General features: G+C 41.8%; 1 protein-coding gene across 1 annotated transcript in view; it reads left to right on the top strand.

Moving 5' to 3' along the window:
• The window catches only part of LOC105286330 (tyrosine-protein kinase Drl), an 82,100-nt gene that overhangs the window by 37,282 nt on the left and 22,475 nt on the right, over window positions 1-22,343 (top strand). Inside the window, exon 3 of the mRNA XM_011351216.3 lies at window positions 15,779-16,049. Coding sequence (XP_011349518.1) covers window positions 15,779-16,049 — 271 coding nt within the window. The remainder of the gene's footprint in view (window positions 1-15,778; window positions 16,050-22,343) is intronic.

Here is a 22,343-nt window from a genome sequence, read left to right as displayed (position 1 = left end):
TCTGACAGAATTTAGCGCATAAATCATCGTTATCGTTCATCAATGCTTCATTTATAAACAAAAGAGCGGTTCCTGCCCGCCACACGTGAGGCGCGCCGTTGATTTAAACGAGGGAAACTCTCGAACGAAAACACGATAACGGCGATGTCCATCCTCACGTCGAACGCCACCGCGGAAACCCATTGTCGCCGTTCTCCTCTCGCGCTTCGCCACCCTCCTGAATTTGTTCTACCCCGGCCCTGAGGATCCGACGTAAAAGTTGCCTATAGAAAACTCCTGGATTCCGTCATTAATTTTCCTGTGGATGCGAGGATGGGAACGAACGGAGACGAGAGGGACGGACTAGGCTACAGTGAAGATAGTGGCGTCGGTGCCGCTGGCATTGAGCGATCATCTCATCTACCCGGAGAAAGTTAGATGAGGAAATTTGTCCTTGCGATAGGTTCACTCATAGTTCACAAACTTCGGTAGAAGGCCACGTCGGCTCTACGTGTATGTGTGTGTGTGCATGCTTGTATATGCGCGCGGGCACACCCTTGTCCACACGCGCGTCCGTTACTGTAGCGACACCCGCTACATCGAATCATCCCCCTCTCGCCGTGTTCAGCCATGAAGATTCCTACCCATGGAGAGTGAGTATCCGAGAAAAGGAATCGACTAAACCCCTTGAGAATTAATATCTCGGTGGGGAGCAAACGACCTAAGTGCTTCAATAATCGTTCAGAACGAGGGGAAGGGGAGGTTGGGGCTTGGAGATAAAATCATCCCCGTTTACGGTGGACATCCGTTCACAGCAGCGAGCATCATGTAGCATTATATTTTTATTTATGCAATAATAACATTTACTCTCTAAAAGCGTGCGCAAGTCGATCTAGCTTTTAGTTTATTCGTCTATTTATTATTCACAGCGCCTAGAAAAAATATGGCACGTAGAAGAAATTGTAATTCTGTTATTATCTGCGGTATCTGAAATGCGCCGGGATAAAAAAGAAAGTTTTACGAGTCATTACAGGTATCAGTTCGGCTTGAGACATCAAGCCGTCTTTTTACGTCACGATTTTTTATCCTTAAAATAAAGTACGATGTAAAATATATGGGAGGCACAATATGCGGGGGGACGTGTCATGATAAGGACGAAGTATGAGAGCCCGCCCGAAGGCGCCCGCTCAAAGAGGCGCGTCTTGCTTTATAGGAAACTTGGGATCAAGCGCTCGTTTATCAAACCGAGAATTACGGACATCTGTCCGCTCTGGAACCACGCCAAATTGAGCGAGCGTCCGCCTTCCACCGACGGCTTGAGTACTTGAGAATCGATGGAATATTATCGTCCATACCTGTCTCTGCCTTCGTTTGATTAACGACGATTAAAACTACGAGGGATCTTCGCTTGATGCGACTCAAGGCGGCTAGGTTGACCTGAAGTGCCCGAAGTCACTCCTGCTTTGCATAACGACGCTTTCACTCGAGATAATCCAGACAAATATCGAAACTCGTTGTCTCTTGACTGAATAATATGAAGAAGAACGGATTCCCAATACTTTCGACGACCTGATTTGCGTACATTTATATTTTATATTTTTATCACCTGTACTTGAATTCTTTGTTATATGCAAAATTATTAAGACATTATCTCGTAAATAAATTAAATAAATTTTAAAAATAATTGTATCGCTTTTTAAAAACATCTTCCTAACATACACGCATGTTTTATTGTCTCTCTGTATGCTTTGATAAAATTTTCTACACACGACAATACAACTGCAGCATAAAGAAGGCACGTCATAATAAGGCAATTTGTATCAAGATGATAAGCGGATCGTCAGAAACACGTTCGTAACGAGGTATTCCCGCAAGGGTGTTTTCGAAACGAGCAAGTTATTACCGGGGACGTGCAAACTCGATATGAAAATTTGATTCGTAGTGGACAATATGCGAGAGCGTTTGCACGCGTGATCCCTCGAGAGATGTCCCTTGACGGGTCGGTACCATGCCTCGGTATACTCTCGCAGGTAACGTAAATGTAATTATCGTTAGGTCTGCGCACACAGGCCAAGGATCTAATTACACGGTCGTCCAGATTCCGGGACTCAATGATGCGAGTCCATCGAGGCGTAAGCGCGTACGTAATGCTGGACTATGTGAGGGATGAGACGAGGGGTGGGAACGAGGGATGCGACTTAAGCGAACCGCGCGACGTGGACGGCAGCGGATGGGCGGTGTAAGGTAGAAGGTCGGGATCAGGGGCTCGTTTATCAACCTCGGGATTCCAGACGTCTGTCCCGCGTCCCACGGGATGAATTTATCGGTTTTATAATTAAGCGTGGCTCGCGCAATACTCCTGAGAGAGAGAGAGAGAGAGTAACTCGCCCGGTAATTTATATATCTCTCGCTCTCTTTACGACGAGATCTGGAAACGCGCGCGACCGCGCTTCGTTACGTCCCTTAATTCTCTCCTTCTCCTCCGGACTCTCGTTCCTTTCTTGTCTCGATGCTACGTGTCTCGCACGCAAACATTTTTCGGCCATCCAATTGCGGAGGATAACAAACGGGAAGATAGCGGAAAGTCCGCCGGTCGCGTGCGGAAAATTCAATCCCGCCTCGCGCAGATTTCGGCACGTAACGCAGTCGAAAGCGAGGCGGTCTAATATTCAGACGCACATCGAAATATTGTTACAAGTGAATACTGGGAGACTGAATAGGAACTAGGGATTTATTTATTTTTGCAATTTTTCAATCTTTTGAAAATTTACGATTTTGTTAAATAAAAGAGAGTGAGATGAAAAATGAAGTATTATAATTACAGGCGAAAAAGTGACGAGTAATCATGCTATCGTTTGCGAGTGTGCCTGTCCGTGGGGTGGGTAATGGAAGTTTGATTTTGCCACGAGGCGAGGCTGTGGCATCTCGTTAGTGCGTTTCTCTTTCTCTTCGCTATCTGTATTTTTTACACTTTTACTATTTTCCAAGCCTCGAGTGGCACTAAAACAACCCGTTTTACGACCACAGAGATGAAATATTCCTCTGCGCGGAATTCGATCCCATCGGCGAACGCGATTGCGTCGCGATAGTCGATAATGAGAAGCTATGGGCCACCAAATGACGTGAATTAGAAACGTAATTTTCGAGCACTCCGATTTGCGTACGGAATTATTTGCATGCGGAAATAACGCGACCATTTGACGTCGGCGAATTATTACCCATGATATCAACTTTTCTCACTTACAATTGACACAAATACTTCAAGAATAATGACCAATTTTTTGTTACGATTTTACACAGATATCGCGGCGTGACGATAGACTTAATTAATGACGCAGGTAAGACGAATGTATACCCTGTGGCAAACTTTCTGAGAGATCCTCGGATTCGGCTAGCATTCATCATGTAAAATTCCAAGGAAACCGGAAATCTTGGCAGGTTCCCAAGATCGGCCGCGTGAAAAACGATAGAGCCGAAGACAGAGAGTAGAAGAAAGATCGGGTTTTATCGCTCTGGAATATCCGGCGCAAGGTATTTTGTACCTAGACTGGAGATAATCATGTAGATACATTGAAGAAAGTTTCTGACGGATGAGATTCGCCATGTCAAAGGCCACCGCATCTCGAAGTAGCCCATGTACAACGCTTTACGGAATTAAGCCCGGTGCAGCGATACAAATGATGATACGAACCCCGCAGCACGCGGATTACTCTACAGCGACGTAATTCGCATTGCAGCCGCGGCTACGAGACGACGCGCGGTTGGCCGTGTTACGGTGCGTCAGAAAGCCACGGTCGCAGGTCTCCCCACGAGTCGCAGGCCATAAGCTAAATGACGGGCTTCGGGCTCGCACGGGGTGGTTCTCTGGTACACCCATCCACCCTGCGCGGCAACACATAACGGAGAGGAGGACTCCGTTTCTTGCCGGCCAACTCGCTAACGAGCGAGTAATTAGAATGAAACGATCGAGCCGTCGCTGCCTGCAGCACAAGAGAGATCCCGCCAGATAGTTATCGCAACTGTTGAAATCCCGCGATACCGCTCGCGGATTTCAGGCTCGCCGAAAGAGAGGAACGGATGACGGAAGATAGGCGCCGCGACGGAAAGACGAATAGCGGGGGAGGCAAAGAGACTGGGAGAGAGAAAGAAGGAGAGGTCGGGCAAGCGAAGAGAACTCGAAAGAGAGGTAGAAAGATAGGGTGAAACGGGGGTAGAGAAAGAGCATGCGAGAGAGAGAGAGAGAGAGAGAGAGAGAAAATGGATACGAGCCTAGTATAGAGTTTGAGGCTTGTTTGAACAGGCTGCAGCTTCCAGAGAGGGTGGACGGGGGTACCGGGGGTTGCTATGACGATCACGCCCCATCGAATTACGCGAAAATTGCCCTACGTACCCTCGACCCCTCTTCCTCTCGCTTTCTCTCTCCCTCTCTCTCTCTATCCGTTCACCCCGCGCACCCCATACCGTCGTGCCTCATCCACCCTTCATCAGGACTTCAGTCATTCCAATCTCCTCTCTCGTCCCGTCGCGTGGCGGATGTGAGCGAGGATAAACGGCTCGCCGAATGGTGCCTCTCGATGAACCTTCGTCGGAGCTGCGATATCTTTCGCCAGGACGAGACGGCGCTCCAAGTAAGTGAGTCTTGAGTCAACGTTAAGGGTAGACAGGCTCTTTCCGTCCGTTGTTTGTCTTAATCTCCGTTGTTCTTGATGCGGAGTACTCGCGACTACATTGTACCTGTTACCCGACGCAGTTGATTCGGTGTCTATCGATATACTCTCTCCCTCCCTCTCTCTTTCTGTTGACTCTTCGTAAAATATTAAAAAGAGTAAAAGTGGCTGCAGCCACCAGCAAGTTAAACTTCAGTAATTCTGGTAATAACGATCTGGTATCGAACGCTCTGTTGTTTCCTTGAGAAAACTCGTGATGTGATACACTTACATATTCATTATATTTCCTTTTCGTTGATATTCCGTGGACAAGTGAGGCGATTTGAGAAAATAATTCGGGTGCCTGCCAGCCACTCTCACTCATCAAAGAAACTAATTTCTCCGATGCGGTTCAGGTTCCCACTACCGTGCACGACGAGGGCGTTTTCATTTCCTTACAGAAGCGTCTGCCGTGTAAACAGCGCATAATGGAATATATTGGAGTCGAGAATATAGTTTAGAGGCTGCGGAAGGAGAGGGGGGGCTAAAACGCTCGCCAACAAAGGAAGCAAAGGGATAAAATAACGTCTCGCGCGCGCGAAAAATATGCACCAGCTGCTTGAACATTATATTATAATCGTTTCCATCGTAAAGCGCTGATGAGTCTAAAAATATCAACTTACGTTACTTCAGCTGTATTTAATAATAATAATATCGCAATTATCCTAATGTTTTATTATACTTGCTGTTACAGCGCCAATAATAAGCAAATAACTTCACTCGCAGTAATTTAGCGTAATGCCTCATTACGCGCGAGACGCAGGGGCACGATGACGCGAGCGAAATAATGGAGCCCCGCGCGCGAGAAGCGCAGCGTTCTCCTCCAACTTTAGGCTTCTAATCGCTCGCAGACTTCACAGGAGCATCGGATTCGGTTAGAACTTCGCTGCGAATTGCTGTTCTGCGAACTTCCGGACTCGACAGTAACCGCACCGTTAAGCCGTCTCGATTTCCGCGGAGATTTCCGTCGGCAGATTTAAAAGGTCGTTACGTCGCCGATTGCACCGTCCTTTCCCTCTCCTCTCGCCCCCTCCCCCCCGTTTTTGATCCGTTCAGCAATAAGCCGTTTGCGGGATTAAAAGATTACGGTGTCCAATATCGGCGGGGGAGGAATGAGTTCCGTGCGAGCGCGCGAGCTAGACGTCGCACGAGATTCCTGCGGGAATTCCAGCAATCCTTTACGTGACTACTTCCCGACCCTCGAGTCCCATGCTACGTGGGTACCACGGGGGAGGCAATGTTTTCACATTAGGGATAAACTGCCCCACGTCTCCACGACGGTCGGAGTGAACGGGAGTGCGTCGCCAAGCTGGTGCAATTTATACGCTCCTGGCGCCAATTAACTGGACTTCCGCGTAATAAAATTAGCCTCGCACGATTTCATCCTGTTGCCGAGCAACCAAGGTTAACTCCATGGAAGAGGCTTGGATATTAGGTTGGCGAATTGCTGGTATATCAGTCAAGCCTGGCAGAAGCTAAGGTGTCATAGGAAAAAATCAATGACATAGTAAATTTTAATTATATTGTATGTATAATGAAAAGAAATTAAACTAGTTAAATTTTGTAAGAAATCTTTGTAATTTAATTGTATCTTTAAGGGGGGAACCTGCTTTAGAACGTTGAAAATAAGGTATAATTTTACGAATGTTTTTGGAGAAACTATACAGCGGATCATTATAAAACTTTGATGCATTTATTAGTACATGTTTAAAGATAAAAAATTATTTTTTTATTTGAATATATCGCCTGTAGAGGTCGTCCTGGAGGCATTGTAAATTGGTGAGCATTCTCCTGCCTCCAAATTTCATCCAAACTGAAAAATTGAAATATTTTCTCGTTATTTATGAATTCCCATCGTCGATGAACCTTTAATATTCATAAAAACATTAAGTTAAACAATTATTTTTGCATGAAAAAGTTCAACAACTTTGCCTAAAAATCGTACTTTTGTGTTCTAAGCTCCACCATTTTGGCACTTTTCAACTTTTTTCTTCTCTCTTTGGTTCATCGACGATGGGAATTCATAAATAACGAGAACGTATTTCAATTTTTCAGTTTGGACGAAATTTGGAGGCAGGAGAATGCTCACCAATTTGCAATGCCGGCGACGCGGCTGCACTAAGATTTCTCCAGGACGACCTCTACAAGCGATATATTCAAATAAAAAAATAATTTTTTTATCTTTAAGCATGTACTAATAAATGCATCAAAGTTTTATAATGATCCGCTGTATAGTTTCTCCAAAAACAATTCGTAAAATATACCTTATTTTCAGCGTTCTAAAGCAGGCTCCCCCCTTAATGACAGAATTAAAAACAGATGGTATTAGCATTAATCAAATAGTGTCCGATTTATTTGAACAAAATGTAACCCAAATAGACAATTAGATCCAATTAAAGAGTCACAAGAAATACAAATCATTAGTGAAGAGTGAATTGAGGACTCACTGCAAGCAATGATGGGGATATGAATGCAAGTGGGCAGAGACAATCGCAGACGCAACGCTAGTGTACACATAAGTGCGTTGCGCCCTAAAGCGAGGATATTGCATTAACACCGAGGGTGCAGGCAACCCTCTTACTTCGCTTGCACCCTTGTACCTCGTTCTTGCTCTCTTCGCAGTGGCGCAGTTGTGCTAATAATCAAAGCGTTAAAACCGCTCGTTAAGTCGTCATCTACGTCGTAATTTCGAAGATTAATGTAGAGAACATTTTTGACGTAAGTTTGTCGGCGCACGCGAAAGACACACCGAGCTCGCTGGAAATAAAAATGTCGAAGATATCGCAAAATTGATAGTTGGAGAGTTAATTCGCAATGCAAATCTTGATCTTTAAAAAGGAATTCTTTAATTAATCTTACTAGGTCGTCAGTTGATAAATATTTCACACTTAAAACTTGAAATTTTAAGAATCTACCTCATAAGTAGAAAATTAAAGAAAGGTAACATCTTATTTCAGATTGTCGAAAAAGTATCTAATGGAGTATAATAAAAGATATTCGTTTCATCGTTTTCCTCGTTTAACTTGAAATGCTGTTTATTAGGAGCAAAGAAAGCGTTAAACAACTTTATTGTCTATTATGTTTTAATTATTTTCGTGCATTGGCAGTATCATCGCACCTCCCCGTACACAAGCGATAGCCGTTAATCGTTAACGGTTTCCGTAAAGAAGGTTTCTTCGCTTACCGCTCTCCCTTGTAGTTAATTCATTTCCCTACGAAGCAACGTCTAGGGTGAGACAGTCAAAAGAGAGGTGTTGGAACGAGGGTGATTAATTCATCGTGTCGTCGGAAGTGGCATTAAGACGCCTCCATATAAACGCTGTCCGAAAGGAAGCGGTACCGTCTTCGCCTCTCGCCTAGCTCGTCTACCTACATATATAAGAGCATTAGCGGCTGTATATATGCGATTGAGATATTATGGAACGACTAAACGTCGTTCGCGTGCTTCTAAAGAGCGCCCCGCGAATAGATGCCAAGAGGGATGTTAAGGGGTTTCCGTTTGCACGCACGCAATCCTCGACGACGCCCACGATTCTCAACTACGTCCCTTTTTCTCGGGAATTTTAATTCTCTTCTCTAATATTTGTAATCTGTAATACATTACTTCGTATTTTGCAAACTGCTTCGAGGCGACTAAACATGATTTCGTGACGCAAACTTGGTCGATAGATATCCATTAAGAGTTTTGATTCTTTTTAGATACAATTATTTTTATATATTTGTAGATATATCGGCTGTGGGAATAACAAACTTACAGAGTCCTGCAAATTAATACTTGCGTGTATGTATTAAAATAACGTGTTTCATATTTCATACACGTCATATTGCAGGAGAAATAAAGATACGTCTGACATAATGGAATCTCGCTTGATTAAATTTACTTAATCCAGTTGTTGAGATCTCATAAAATAACATAAAATGCTTCCATCTCGATTCTTTGCCTCGTATAAATACGAGATCGACATCGCCACTTGTCGCATACGCGTGCATTTGCTGCGAGACACTCTCTCTTTATCTCTTGATGTACGACATAGCAAAAGTTTCGTATTTCATCGCTGTCAAAGACGTCGATTTAATTTCTTGTATCCAAAGACCATCGATCAAAGAAAAGAGAACCGAATCAAAGCGTAAACTCGAAACTTTCGTCCACAGTTCAAGCGCGAGGGTTTTCAGCGGCAGTACTGAAGGTGGACACGCAAAAAGACCAATGGCATTTCGTTATTGCACGCTGAAAGCAAGAGAGAAACCATAGGAGGAATCTGGCAAGGCACCGTCAGCGTCTTTTGCGCGACGCTTTTCCTTTCCCTCTTGAATTTTATCACGTGTTTGTAGACAGTTTGTAAACATGAATTAAATCTTGCTGGCGCTCACTCTCATCAAATGTTGCCTTATCTTTTTTTACAAACAAGAGACATCAAATATTTTATTAGAATAAAGTAAATATTAATTTGGTGTTTTGCGATATAATTAATAGACAGCGTAAATTAAAAGACGTAGTTAAATGCGTTAAAATGAAGAAAAGCATATTCTACTTTGTATAATTTATTATGATATCGAATAATTATAACCTTAACTTTGATTTTATCTAAGATTTACGATTTAATCGATTAATATGCATGAAAAGTACAATGTTAATCTTGTTGTCTCGCGCAAGGAAGTTTTAATTTATATTGCTGCATTGCATAAATAAAAATACTACTGCATTTCAAATTTAAATTTAAATTGAAAACAGGACGTATCCGGAGGAAACGACTCGAAAATGCGCTGTTTTAATCGATTGTCCGTACGGTACGAGGTAAAATCGTATGGATTCAATCGTGTAAAAGAGATCCAACGGAAAATTCCCATAAAAATTACACGATCGATGTCCCGAGTGCTTAGCGACACGTGACTAATTTCGTGGCTCATGCACCGATGAATATCGGCTCAAATCATGTAGTTTTGGTTACGCGAAAATATGTGTGGTACAATCGCGTTTCGATAACGGTCGCTTAACGTATGTTGTCTTCCAATTCGAAAATAACCACTGTTTTCTTCACAATAAATTTATCCAGCAATAAAAGCAATTTTATTTAGGCGAATAACGAAAGTTGCATTAACGTATGTTCTCATCACGATCAAAAAATGGAAAACTAACGTGGTAGCAATAGTTTCGTTGATTACGATGAAGAAATTAAAGAATATCGAACGAGAGATTGATAGAATAGCTTTGCATTAGCAATCCTATTTTTTTCTTATACATTCGCCACGGAACGGAATGGTAGTAAAGCTGATAAGAAACGATGAAGCTTAAACTTATTAGCGTTCGCAACATACGCTCGACTAATCCGCGATATTGAAAGCTATCTCGAAAGCCCTGGCGCCACGATTAATCACCGTGGCCGTGATCGGGCGGCGTTGACCCTTTTCTGTACGCTTCATGCCGCGTTTATCATCGTACTTTTCGCATGGCCGCACATTTTTCATCGCTCACGCGCATCCAGCCGAATCAACCGGCTCGGGTCCGCTCGCTGGAATAACACAAGGACGCGAATAATACGAGCTGGGAATAATTCCGGGATAAATCAGCCCGCCTTCGTCCTTTAATATTCTCTCCCCGGCGCTACCCGATAATACAAAATCGCGGCATAATTTCGGCATCGAGGGAAGGACCGCGAGGGGTGTACCATCCCCCCTCCGTTCCCCTAAAAAACCACGCATTTCCTTCCTTCCTGGTGTCGGATGATAGGATTCCCCCGTGTTATACGACTTCCTTTCATCGACAGCAACAATGGAGGTGGTGCATGCCCGTCTCTCGTCTCTCTGGAATCGAAGTTTGTTCTGTACATAGAAATACGCGCGACGCGCCGCTCACACGTGTGTGTAGATTCGAACACGTCCACCCGTGACACACGGGAAATACGGAAGAAGCTTGACGGATCGCAATTCACGGGACACCATGCTCATGGGCGTCACCGACACGCACGGGGCGGGATCCACTGAGCTTCCTTTGACTCTTTGGAGTAGCAGGCCGTGTAAAAAATCGTGTAAAAATGAGGAACTCGATAGGAATATATGCTGCTTTATGATATATATTATTAAGAGTGCACGTTAAAGTTTAACGAATCCCGCGAAAAGTTTGTTTAACGTAATGAGAATGCGAAGAGGGCTAAATACACGTGCACGTTTAAATGTGATATTTTTATCGTGTGCGTAGTCGCTGTGGGTGTATGTTAATTAGTACAGGTAATTGGAAAAGTATAGGAGCGTTTTCAAGAAATTTTTTCTGGGATCCCTGGGGAAAGAATTCACGTCGGCGCTCATGAATGTGTTCTTGTTGGATCCGAGAGGAGTGCGCAACGAGAGAGGAACGGACGCTTCTTGGGCAAACATTTTTACGCTATTACGGGAATCCGAGACTGGATATTAAGCAAACGCTTACAGCTGCAGGAAATCACTCGCGCCCTCCTTCTCGCGTTCGCTTAAACGTTGTCGAAGAAGAATCGAGATTTGTATTTTAGCCTGCGGATTTTTGTCAAAGAAACACGGAGAAGCGCTGAAAAACTAGTGACGTAATAATAATAGAAATATACAACAATCGGTATATAACGAGAAATAAAATTTAAGGGAAATGTAATATATTTGTAATTTATAATGTACTAGTAGAACACAGGCGCGCGCTATTTTATTTTTCAGTATTAATAATGTTTTCGAATAATAATATCTTAAATAATCCTTTAGATCGCCAGAATAAATGAAAAAGTTCTAGCTATTAAAATTTTTTTCTTTTCCGAGGAGTTCTGTGCTATTTATATTGTTATTTTGTATATTGCCTAGAGTTCTCGATGATTTAAAATGCGTTAAAACAATAAATGAAAAAGTTCTAGCCATTAAAATTTTTTTCTTTTTCCAAGGAGTTCTATGCTACTTATACTGTTATTTGGCATATTGCGAAGGGTCTCAACGATTGAAAATCCTTTAGATTTAAAAATGAAAAAGTTCTAGCTATTACAATTTTGTCTTTTCCGAGGAGTTCTGTGCTATTTATATTGTTATTTGGCATATTGCCTAGAGTTCTCGATGATTTAAAATTCGTTAAAACAATAAATGAAAAAGTTCTAGCCATTAAAATTTTTTTCTTTTTCCAAGGAGTTCTATGCTACTTATACTGTTATTTGGCATATTGCGAAGGGTCTCAACGATTGAAAATCCTTTAGATTTAAAAATGAAAAAGTTCTAGCTATTACAATTTTGTCTTTTCCAAGGAGTTCTGTGCTATTTATATTGTTATTTGGCATATTGCCTAGAGTTCTTGATGATTTAAAATTCGTTAAAACAATAAATTAAAAAGTTCTAGCCATTAAAATTTTTTTCTTTTTCCAAGGAGTTCTATGCTACTTATACTGTTATTTGGCATATTGCGAAGGGTCTCAACGATTGAAAATCCTTTAGATTTAAAAATGAAAAAGTTCTAGCTATTACAATTTTGTCTTTTCCGAGGAGTTCTGTGCTATTTATATTGTTATTTGGCATATTGCCTAGAGTTCTCGATGATTTAAAATTCGTTAAAACAATAAATGAAAAAGTTCTAGCCATTAAAATTTTTTTCTTTTTCCAAGGAGTTCTATGCTACTTATACTGTTATTTGGCATATTGCGAAGGGTCTCAACGATTGAAAATCCTTTAGATTTAAAAATGAAAAAGTTCTAGCTATTACAATTTTGTCTTTTCCAAGGAGTTCTGTGCTATTTATATTGTTATTTGGCATATTGCCTAGAGTTCTCGATGATTTAAAATTCGTTAAAACAATAAATTAAAAAGTTCTAGCCATTAAAAATTTTTTTCTTTTTCCAAGGAGTTCTGTGCTATTTAACAAGCCAGTTTTGGTCAAGAACAAAGGAATTTGGTTAATAATATCTTATATCTATTATTTATTATATGCACAATTATCACACTCTACCAAATTGTTATCCTCCACGCGAAGACAGCCGCGCGATGGTAATCTAAACTGAACATAACGCACAACGCGAATCGAGATAACCAATCAGCGTCGCGGAAAAGAGGCAACAATGATTTCGATTTGATTTAACACGGCTTTTTTAAGAGTGGATAAAAATAGATGCTGTTATTTTTTTGTTAATATCATATTAAGAAATGCTACTTTTATCTGCTACTTTTATATAATTAAATTAAACATTGATTGTTCCACGATTATTTCTGTGATCGGGACAAATAATATTGATCGCCTGACATTTCTTGATCGGACCTTTTAATCCTCCGATCTTAATTCTTGTCACGTCTTCTGGAATATATTTGTACCGTACCGCAGATCAATCTCGATTTGTTTAGAGATGACGGTCGTATCGAACGATTGCTCTCGAGAGCAAATTTGAGAGACGTGAACGCCTTCGGGCTAGCTGATTTATCGTAAAAGGGCGGCGCGAGTGAAAGAAAAGGGTGGCCTTTCGACGGGAGAACGAGGTACTTCTGTCAATTACTATCCGTCGCGTAGATAGAACGACGAAAACACGTTTTATCCCCGGCAAATGCGAACGGCGACGGATAGATGTCACGTCATCGCCACCCTCGAGAAGCGATTACCAGGCAAACGGCGTTCCGTCTCGACGCAGATGGAAACCACCCTCGACGGCGCGTCCTCGATTCAACCGCATCGTCATTAAGTTAGCGTCAATTAGGACGACCGCCAGGTCGAACGCATTCGGTATGAAAAAGCTCGCGTGCCCGCCGAAGAAAATCGAGAACGCCATTCGTCATTTGTCTTCCCTTCCAAGAGGGCTTTAACCGTCTCCGGTGCTTGTGTAAGGGGAAGTTTTCTGAATGGAATCCTTACAAAGCAGCTATTGACACTGCAATAGATCTTACGCAAGAAAAGAAAAGAAAAAAGAAAAGCGATTCTATTACAAAAAGAAAACAGTTTTTACTGACTGTTCGCGTACATACGCCGTTTATTAGATGAATAAACAAGTTAGCGTTGAATACCTAATTATGGAATTACAGTTACGAAATAATCTTCTTACAAGGGAAGGTTTTTAGGTGTACACTCGTATTTCAAAAATTGTTTGCATGCAGGTAGGGAGGTCCCCAAATAGAAGAAAAAAATAAAAGTAGCGGCCCAAATGCATATTTGCGCGCTACGTGCGCAATTTTCGATGTTAGGTTAATTACTCAAAACTGCTATTTCCAATCGAATTCTTTACATTTTTTATTTCACCTAATGCACATTTGTATTACTTTGAATACTTTTGTGTGTGTGTGCGCGTATGTGCTTCTGCGTGCGTGTGTGTACTTGTGTGTGTTTAGAAAATACGAGCGTCTAATGTAATCTCGTGCCGCGCGAGCACAGTGCGTATAAAAGGCCCATTGCTCAAAAATGGTATTTGCATCGTAACTTTTTTAATTTTGTACTGCAACTGCCAATGCACACAATTTCGAATAATTGTACATTGCGCAAATCGTAGTTTGCTCTTTCTGCGTGATTTATTGTATGCGACTTTAAATAGATTTGATCAGAATCCATAACGAGGACATCAAAGATCTGGTCAAGGGAGGTTTTTAATTCTTTCAGTTTTAATTTTGGTTTTGATTTCTTTTCAAAGCGTTGTGCATTGGGTGAAATAAAAAATGTAAAGAATTCGATTGGAAATAGCATTTTTGAGTAATTAACCTAACATCGAAAATTGCGCACGTAGCGCGCAAATATGCATTTGGGCCGCTACTTTTATAATTTTCTTCTATTTGGGGACCTCCCTACCTGCATGCAAAAAATTTTTGAAATCCGAGTGTAACACCTAAAAACCTTTCCTTGCTAGACGTAATAATTTCAGGGCTAATTCTCCGGTCTGATTTCTCTCTTTCTGTCGCGTCAACGACTGTGAGTAATTACTCGCGTGATACGCTTGAATCAGAATAAATCGCCTGCCGTAAACCGAGTCACTTTCTGTAATTAAAGGGAAAGGCCCGAGCAAAGCGCGGCGCGGGATGATGTAAGGGTTGTCGGAGAGCCTCGACTAGCTTGTTTCCAGTCGCGGCATATCTTACGCGTCGAAGATAGTCCACGGGGAATGCCGTGACGTGCGTGCGTGGTCCATTCATTTCGCTCACGGTGTGTCCATTCGCGGGGGTAGGGAAAAAATAATAATAAATACCCGAGTACGCGCGATCTCTCTCGGGTGGTTGTGGGGGTGCGATAGGCAGGTATCACGCCACCGTGCTGACCCCCCGGCGCGACGATTACGACGATTACCGAGGAGAGGCTGGTGGTGCTCGCGGAGGGTGGAACTGCCTTTCCGTTGACACCGCATCACGAAGCACTAACCAGGTTATTTATGCCACCTCGTAAAACTTGTGGCGTGCCTGAACACACTACTCGCCACCACCGTTCTGTCGAGCTCCACCCTCGCGTCCCGTTCTCTTTCCGTTTCTCCCTCGGGGTGGCGGTGGGCGCCAATCTCGAGTGACAGAGTTGCAGATGAGGAGAGGAGAGGGAGAGGGGACACGGGGTGCAGTCGTGCTTTTCAGAATCGCGCACCTACCCCAGCCCCGGGGTGGAGGTCTCTTGTGTCAGCTCGACTCGGGGTTAAAAGTTACGAGATAGGCGGCAGTAAATACGGAATAGACCGACGCGCGCGGGATTTAACGTGAAATATCGCATGCCCGACCGATACGGGGGTGGCGGCGATATATTCACATATCTATAACGTTAATATGCGCAATCGTAGGTGGTCGCGCGGCAGGGCGCAATGCGAGCCTCGTGTTCCCGTGAGTTACGATCGTCACGTTACTTTTATTACGTGCCGCGCGGTTATCGCGCGGCGGGACGATAACCGGAATACCTTATCCGTACGAAATATCACGCGGCTCGCGAGAAAGAAGCGCGTATTAAAAAGGTTCACGAGCGTGAACGGGAAGATTCGCCGGCGTAAAACCTGTCGCGTGTTACATTGTAAAATCTGTTACACTACAAAACACCTATCGCACTGCACTATATAAAGCATAATAACGCACACCTGCTACCACCACCGTTATAAGCTCTACATGTCTATCAATGTGATGAAGCAGTAATGCTAATACGTAATTCTCGTTTCTTCTTCCAGTTACCGTATTCCATGGAGCTAGATTACGACGTGGTGGGCGTACCTGGCGGACCGTCCTCCGAGATGATGGCCTTGCTGCCTCCGAGGGTGAACGTGTCCGCCAGAGGCGAGGTACCAGTCACCCTGCAGGTCTTCAGGATCAGACTGCCGTGCTCGGGCGCCGTTAGCGCCGAAATCCCTTTGGCGCTGCGATTAAACGTCACCGCGCCGCCCGGCACCAGATACAACGACACTGTCTTGGTTTTCAAGAGAAACAAGATCTGCTTGAAAGGTACGTGCGGTTTCTCATAATCCGAGGCAGTTACCGTAGCTCCGACGCGCGCGTGACGATTGTGCGTGCCCCGGCCGAAGTTGGCCCAATCGTGGATCGCTATGCTAATGTCGAGAAACGTCGAAAGGGTAAATGTCGTTTTATTATTCCTGTACATGAGAGAAAGCGATACGTGCTTCGCTTTATTATTCTCGCGCGTGAGGATCGAGGCGGTCTAAAATTACGCCGTTTTCATGGTAGACGCGCGTTAACCGGGAACCAGATCCGGATCCTAGATTTTTTCTCGCTACAAAACGCACGCGGCTCGGGTTTTCTTCCCTTCCGCCTGTTTTATTCAGAGCCACTGAAAAAATCATGACGACCCGCCGCTTGTCTCACTTAAAATATGAAAATGCTAAAGTGCGAATTATTTAACGTTTCCGCTTAGTTTTACCGGCGTAATTAAAATTGCAATTCCGCTCTTCAATCTCAGTGAAATTCTAGAACATTTTCCGAATTCTTCCAGATTTCTAGATTCGACAGTGCTTTGCAATTGACAGTGACTTAGCTGATCGAGGAATTTGATTATGATATACTACAGAGAAATCTATATAAAATTAAGTTAACAAAATTAATAAACCTCCACTTAATAAAACATCTCGTTTACGACATCAGGCTGCTAAAAGTTTAATGTGGTTATTGAAGTGTGCGTCTGAAAAATTATCGATACATTTGTCCGACAACAGTAATTATTGACATTTCACCATATTCATACGATCTAATTACTTCAGCGTTTCGAGGGATTACGAGATGACGTAGTGCTGAAAAATAGTTGTAAAAATTAACAATTTTGAAAGATAACTATTGCTATCAGGAATTAAAGCTGTTCTATAACTTGCGTCAAGCTGAATAAGTTCAGAAAACAGATTCGATGATCTGGAATGCATATACGATCGCGTCAATTTTTTATATAATAATTTAAGATACTTGGATTTATTTGACGGATAAATCTGAATTTTCGATGGCGAAGAATTATAAACTATCTCCATAAAAGTATCTTCAACGATGACAGTTGCTCGACGGTGTAAAGCAACGCGCAGCTGGTATATCTAGACAATCAATCATTATTATTGCGAAAAAGATGCAACGATAAAACTACATACATCATTTTGAAAAATGGATGTTATTCGCTCGCTCGTATTTCGCGATGCGAGGGATTCGCGCTGAGGCGCGCTTTTGTTTATCCGTACTCGATTTAGCGCCATTGCAGCGTGCTGATAATTGTTTCGTTTACGTAATCTCGGATTTAATTAGCACGTTCGCGAACCCGGCTGTGAATACCTTCGTTACGGCGAGACAGTTTCGACGCGGTCGCGATTAAAACAGGGGCGCGCATTCATTTTGCGTCACGCGCAAACTCAATTTATCCACGCGATTTATGGACCCTGCACTGACAAGGAAAGGTTTTTAGGTGTTACACTCGGATTTCAAAAATTGTTTACATGCAGGTAGGGAGGCCCCCAAATAGAAGAAAAATTATAAAAGTAGCGGCCCAAATGCATATTTGCGCGCTACGTGCGCAATTTTCGATGTTAGGTTAGTTACTCAAAAATGCTATTTCCAATCGAATTCTTTACATTTTTTATTTCACCCAATGCACAACGCTTTGAAAAGAAATCAAAACCAAAATTAAAACTGAAAGAATTAAAAACCTCCCTTGACCAGATCTTTTATGTCCTCGTTATGGATTCTGATCAAATCTATTTAAAGTCGCATACAATAAATCACGCAGAAAGAGCAAACTACGATTTGCGCAATGTACAATTATTCGAAATTGTGTGCATTGGCAGTTGCAGTACAAAATTAAAAAAGTTACGATGCAAATACCATTTTTGAGCAATGGGCCTTTTATACGCACTGTGCTCGCGCGGCACGAGATTACATTAGACGCTCGTATTTTCTAAACACACACAAGTACACACACGCACGCAGAAGCACATACGCGCACACACACACAAAAGTATTCAAAGCAATATAAATGTGCATTAGGTGAAATAAAAAATGTAAAGAATTCGATTGGAAATAGCAGTTTTGAGTAATTAACCTAACATCGAAAATTGCGCACGTAGCGCGCAAATATGCATTTGGGCCGCTACTTTTATTTTTTTCTTCTATTTGGGGACCTCCCTACCTGCATGCAAACAATTTTTGAAATACGAGTGTACACCTAAAAACCTTCCCTTGTGAGTGATCCCGATAACTTTGACGCCGCAATAAGTGTTTTCTACATCGAAAAGTACGACAGCAGTCAAAACTGCCAATAGTTTTTGGAATTGGAATTGAAATACTATGAAATAAATTGCGAAATAAAGAGCGTTCCAATTACGTTTTAATCGAAAACATGTCTTTCTATAACAAGATGTTACAAAGCATCGCAAAAAAATGAGATGCTATTGATTGAAATATAATGTAAATATATATGTAATTGAAATGTATATGAATATCTGAAGTTATCGTACAACATTTCGAACGTATATTTTCCGATTTTTATTAATACCGCTCGTAACGTTTATAATCTCACAGCATTAATTTATTTTATGGCAAATGGCAGTCGGCACGAAATACGTCGACATTTCAGAACCTCCGTTAAATAAATACAATGTGGAATATGTGTGTAGCCGTTTAAGTATAACTATGTTTATATAATGAAATTATATATACACGTGTAGGGGGTTTATGTTACGAGCAGAAATGGAAATGTTATAACGGACGCGCGGGTGAGGGTACAAACGTAATTTCCGTGCCACTTCCGACAAGGGTGCTCGTAAGCTAGTACGAAAGGTACTTCACAGGCGGTTCACTCGACTCCGCAAACTTCATGCGACCACGAAAACGCGTGTTTTCTGAAAAAACAAGCCGCATAACAGCGATGAATGCAATCTGGCAAATAGCCCCGATTTTCGTCCCGCTTACACTGTAATGTAGCTCGTCAATACTCCACACAGATTTTATGCAACTAAACGAATTCGCTGTTCGATAAAAACATGTTTCATGCAAAATCAAAGATCACAGCGGTGGAGTCGTACGCTTTACAAAAGTCAAAAAAGGAAATTTACTCCTATTTAGAGAAGTAAAGTGTCTTGCTTATGAAAATAAGATAAGACTTGTACGATATATATTAAAGATAGAAAATTTAAAGATGAGAATTTTAAAGAATAAGAAGATGAACCGAATGTTTTGAAATTATGCAATTGAAAATAAATTCTTACCAACTCTACTTAACAACTCTATTGAAATTTTATTGTTTAAAATATAACATGATATAAAGAAAACACGACTTTTTGAGAAAAGTGCAAAATTTCAAAAAATTCACGCTTGATATATCAATTTATTATACATTTATTAAGTAATCATCTGAGAGAACACATTCATTTTTCAACTCGCTGTACGCCAAGACGTAACTGAATTCTGCTCACGTCGGAAAATATAATATATGCGTTTACGCGATGTACGAGGAGAATAACCTGACGGCAGAAGGATCACGATGACAAAGAAAAAGAAGTGGAACCGAGAAGAAGAGAAAGAGGCGCAGATCCGGATCCGGTTACCGAGGCAGGCGACGTTACAACAAAAAGCAATCCGCCGAGTAAAATTGAATCCCGCCGGGGGTCGGTGTATTTAATGAAAGAGAAGAGAAGGCGCGCGCAGCATCTCTTTCCCCTCTCGCGAAAGATCAAGAGGGTCGACCGCGTAGAAAAACGAAGGAGATGGACAGAGGTACGCGGGGGCAGGAGGCACGGACGAAAATAAGTAAGCGCCTTCGCGGCGAGGACCATAGTCGCGTCCTGAAGAGCAGATTTCCTGCTTTGTCGAATTTGCTTCCTCCCCGTTCGCTTCCCACATCGTCACAGGACCCACCCGGATTCTGACGACTCCTTCGGCGATCCTTCCGGGCTCGAGAGGTCCTGCAGCAATCTGAGAGCACCTCGAGATCACTTGAAAATAATCGAATTCTCTACATCGAGTACAACGGCGAGGCCTTGTAGTCGATTCCTCGCAAAGAACCACCGCGTATATTGAAGTCCCTCGCTGCCAAATTGAAAAAAAGAAGAATACGACGACTTACACGCTGATGCTTGTAATTCTCAATCTCTAGTAACTCTAGCTGGCTCGCGATTTTAGTTTTTGACGATTTAAATTTTGCGTTGAAAGCGCGTATTTTAGATGGACTTTTTCCACGTACCGCAACGACAATATATCTTACATTTCGTATTTTTTTATATATTTGTTTTTTTGCAGATACCAATATTTTTACTCTTCAAATATGTTAAACAAATATCAACGCTTACTGCCACCAAACGTTTTCGCAAGTTTTCTGCGCACGTACGCTATATGAATTATTAAAAAAAGAAAAAAATTTTGAAATAGTGTCAATAAAAAAGGTTTCGATTGATACACACACGATTCCGATTATTCTGGTTATTTAAAATGCACGAAATTACTTCTGCTTCTAAACTGACATTGTGTCGTTCAAATATCCTTACTTTGCAAAATGAAGTGAGTGTATCAGCGCACGAGAGATGTAATTCCATGATTTACGTGAGCCTCTCAGCACGACCAAATTTGTTTCTAAAGTCCACAGAGCTCGCGGTGAGCTCGTGGAAGGCGATTCCTGGAGAGTCACCCTGTTAATCCTCCGGAGACTTAATTCCGGGCCTCCGTAAATCTCGGTTAAGGTCCGTTTGATGGTAGCGGATAGCATAGCCCGCCCGGATTTAATTGAGATACGCAGTCGCTCTTAACACGCCTTCCTGACTCCCCATGTAGTCCTTAAGTCCCTTAAGTTTCGGGAGTATTCGTCTCTCGCGATAACTTACGTCGATAGGTGCTCCACCGTTCTTCGAGAGTGCTCTGAGCAACGTGATCGATCTTGTCGTGTACCGATAGCTTTGGAGCAATTTGAAGATGATAATTTGAGCACTATGAGATCGTTGAGCGTTATCTAATAATATTAACTTGTATGAGAGTAGAGCACAATTTAATTTGGCTTCTGGAATAGTTTGAGTTGTCAGAAAGAAGATTTGGATTCGGCACGGATTAGCAACTCTCGGACATTGATCTCGTTTCGGAATTCATACAATGAATGAATATATTAAATTATTATTAAAACTGATCTCTGAAAAATTTAATGAAATGAGGGTTAATATAATTACTAAAACCAGATTGGAATGTTGCATGGCGTCCAGTTGCATGGAGCGTTCGAATCAATGTTACAAAGAACGTGGATCCAATCGGATCAAATCAAATTATAATAATCAATAGCGCAAAGCTATTTTTGAAAATTTTTGAAAATTGAGTAGGTTATATGCAATATAGAAATAATATTAAATTTATAAAGAGAGAGAAAAATTATGAATTAAATTGAATATTTCGAAAAGTTAATACATCGAATTTTAGTTTTACATGACGCATGTGGGAAAGATAGCAATTGATACTCATTGATACTCTTATTATAATGAGAGTACTTAGAAATGTTAGCTGTCGCGTGCTTTGACGCATGCTATTAAACCATAATTTTAGAGAAGAAATGGAGGCAAAGCTGGTCGTGAAGATACTTGTCCATATCTCGGACGCGTGTGAAAAGAACGTTTTAGGAAGATGGAAGGACTTTGCGAGAGAATGACAGGAGGAGATGCCTCTGAGAAGTTGCACCGAGGGCTGCTACGATTTATTTAACTTCTTCTTCTTCTTCTTCGTCTTGCTGCATCTCTCATCGTGCAAACTCTTTCTCGTCTCCCTCATCGTCTTCGCAGTTCGTGTCCGCGATACCTTACCTCGTTTATGACGTAAAGCTGATCTACTCGGTTTGTGTTATCCCAGCGAAAGCATTTCCTGCTTTTGTAGAATGAGAAAATGAGCGAAAAGAGACAAATATCATGACATATTAATAATGTTTGTCGAATCGAAGGATTGCGTTTACAAGTTTTACAGAGGGAAAGTATAATAGAGGGATAGAAAGGCGACCGAAAGCCAAACTGAGAAAAACGACGGTTATTTGAGTGTTGAAACATTAATGCTTTTTCCAGTTATAAGATATTCATAATGAGAAGAGAACACAGAAAATTCGTGGCTAAAAATATGGAATCGTAATATGTTTTTTAACTCGATGTTGATAGGATTATAATTAAAAAGTTAATATAAAAATTAAAAATAATAATACAGTATTGCATAAATAATTCATAAATTTAATATAAAAAGGTAATTTTCGATTTTTTTCTTTTGATATGAGAAAAAGACGCACACACAGAGAGAGAA

The sequence above is a fragment of the Ooceraea biroi genome, chromosome 14 (genome assembly GCF_003672135.1).
Source record: "Ooceraea biroi isolate clonal line C1 chromosome 14, Obir_v5.4, whole genome shotgun sequence".
NCBI classification, from domain to species: domain Eukaryota; kingdom Metazoa; phylum Arthropoda; class Insecta; order Hymenoptera; family Formicidae; genus Ooceraea; species Ooceraea biroi.
The sequence above is the reverse complement of the archived record's forward strand: the minus strand, read 5'-3'. Positions and strand labels throughout refer to the sequence as shown.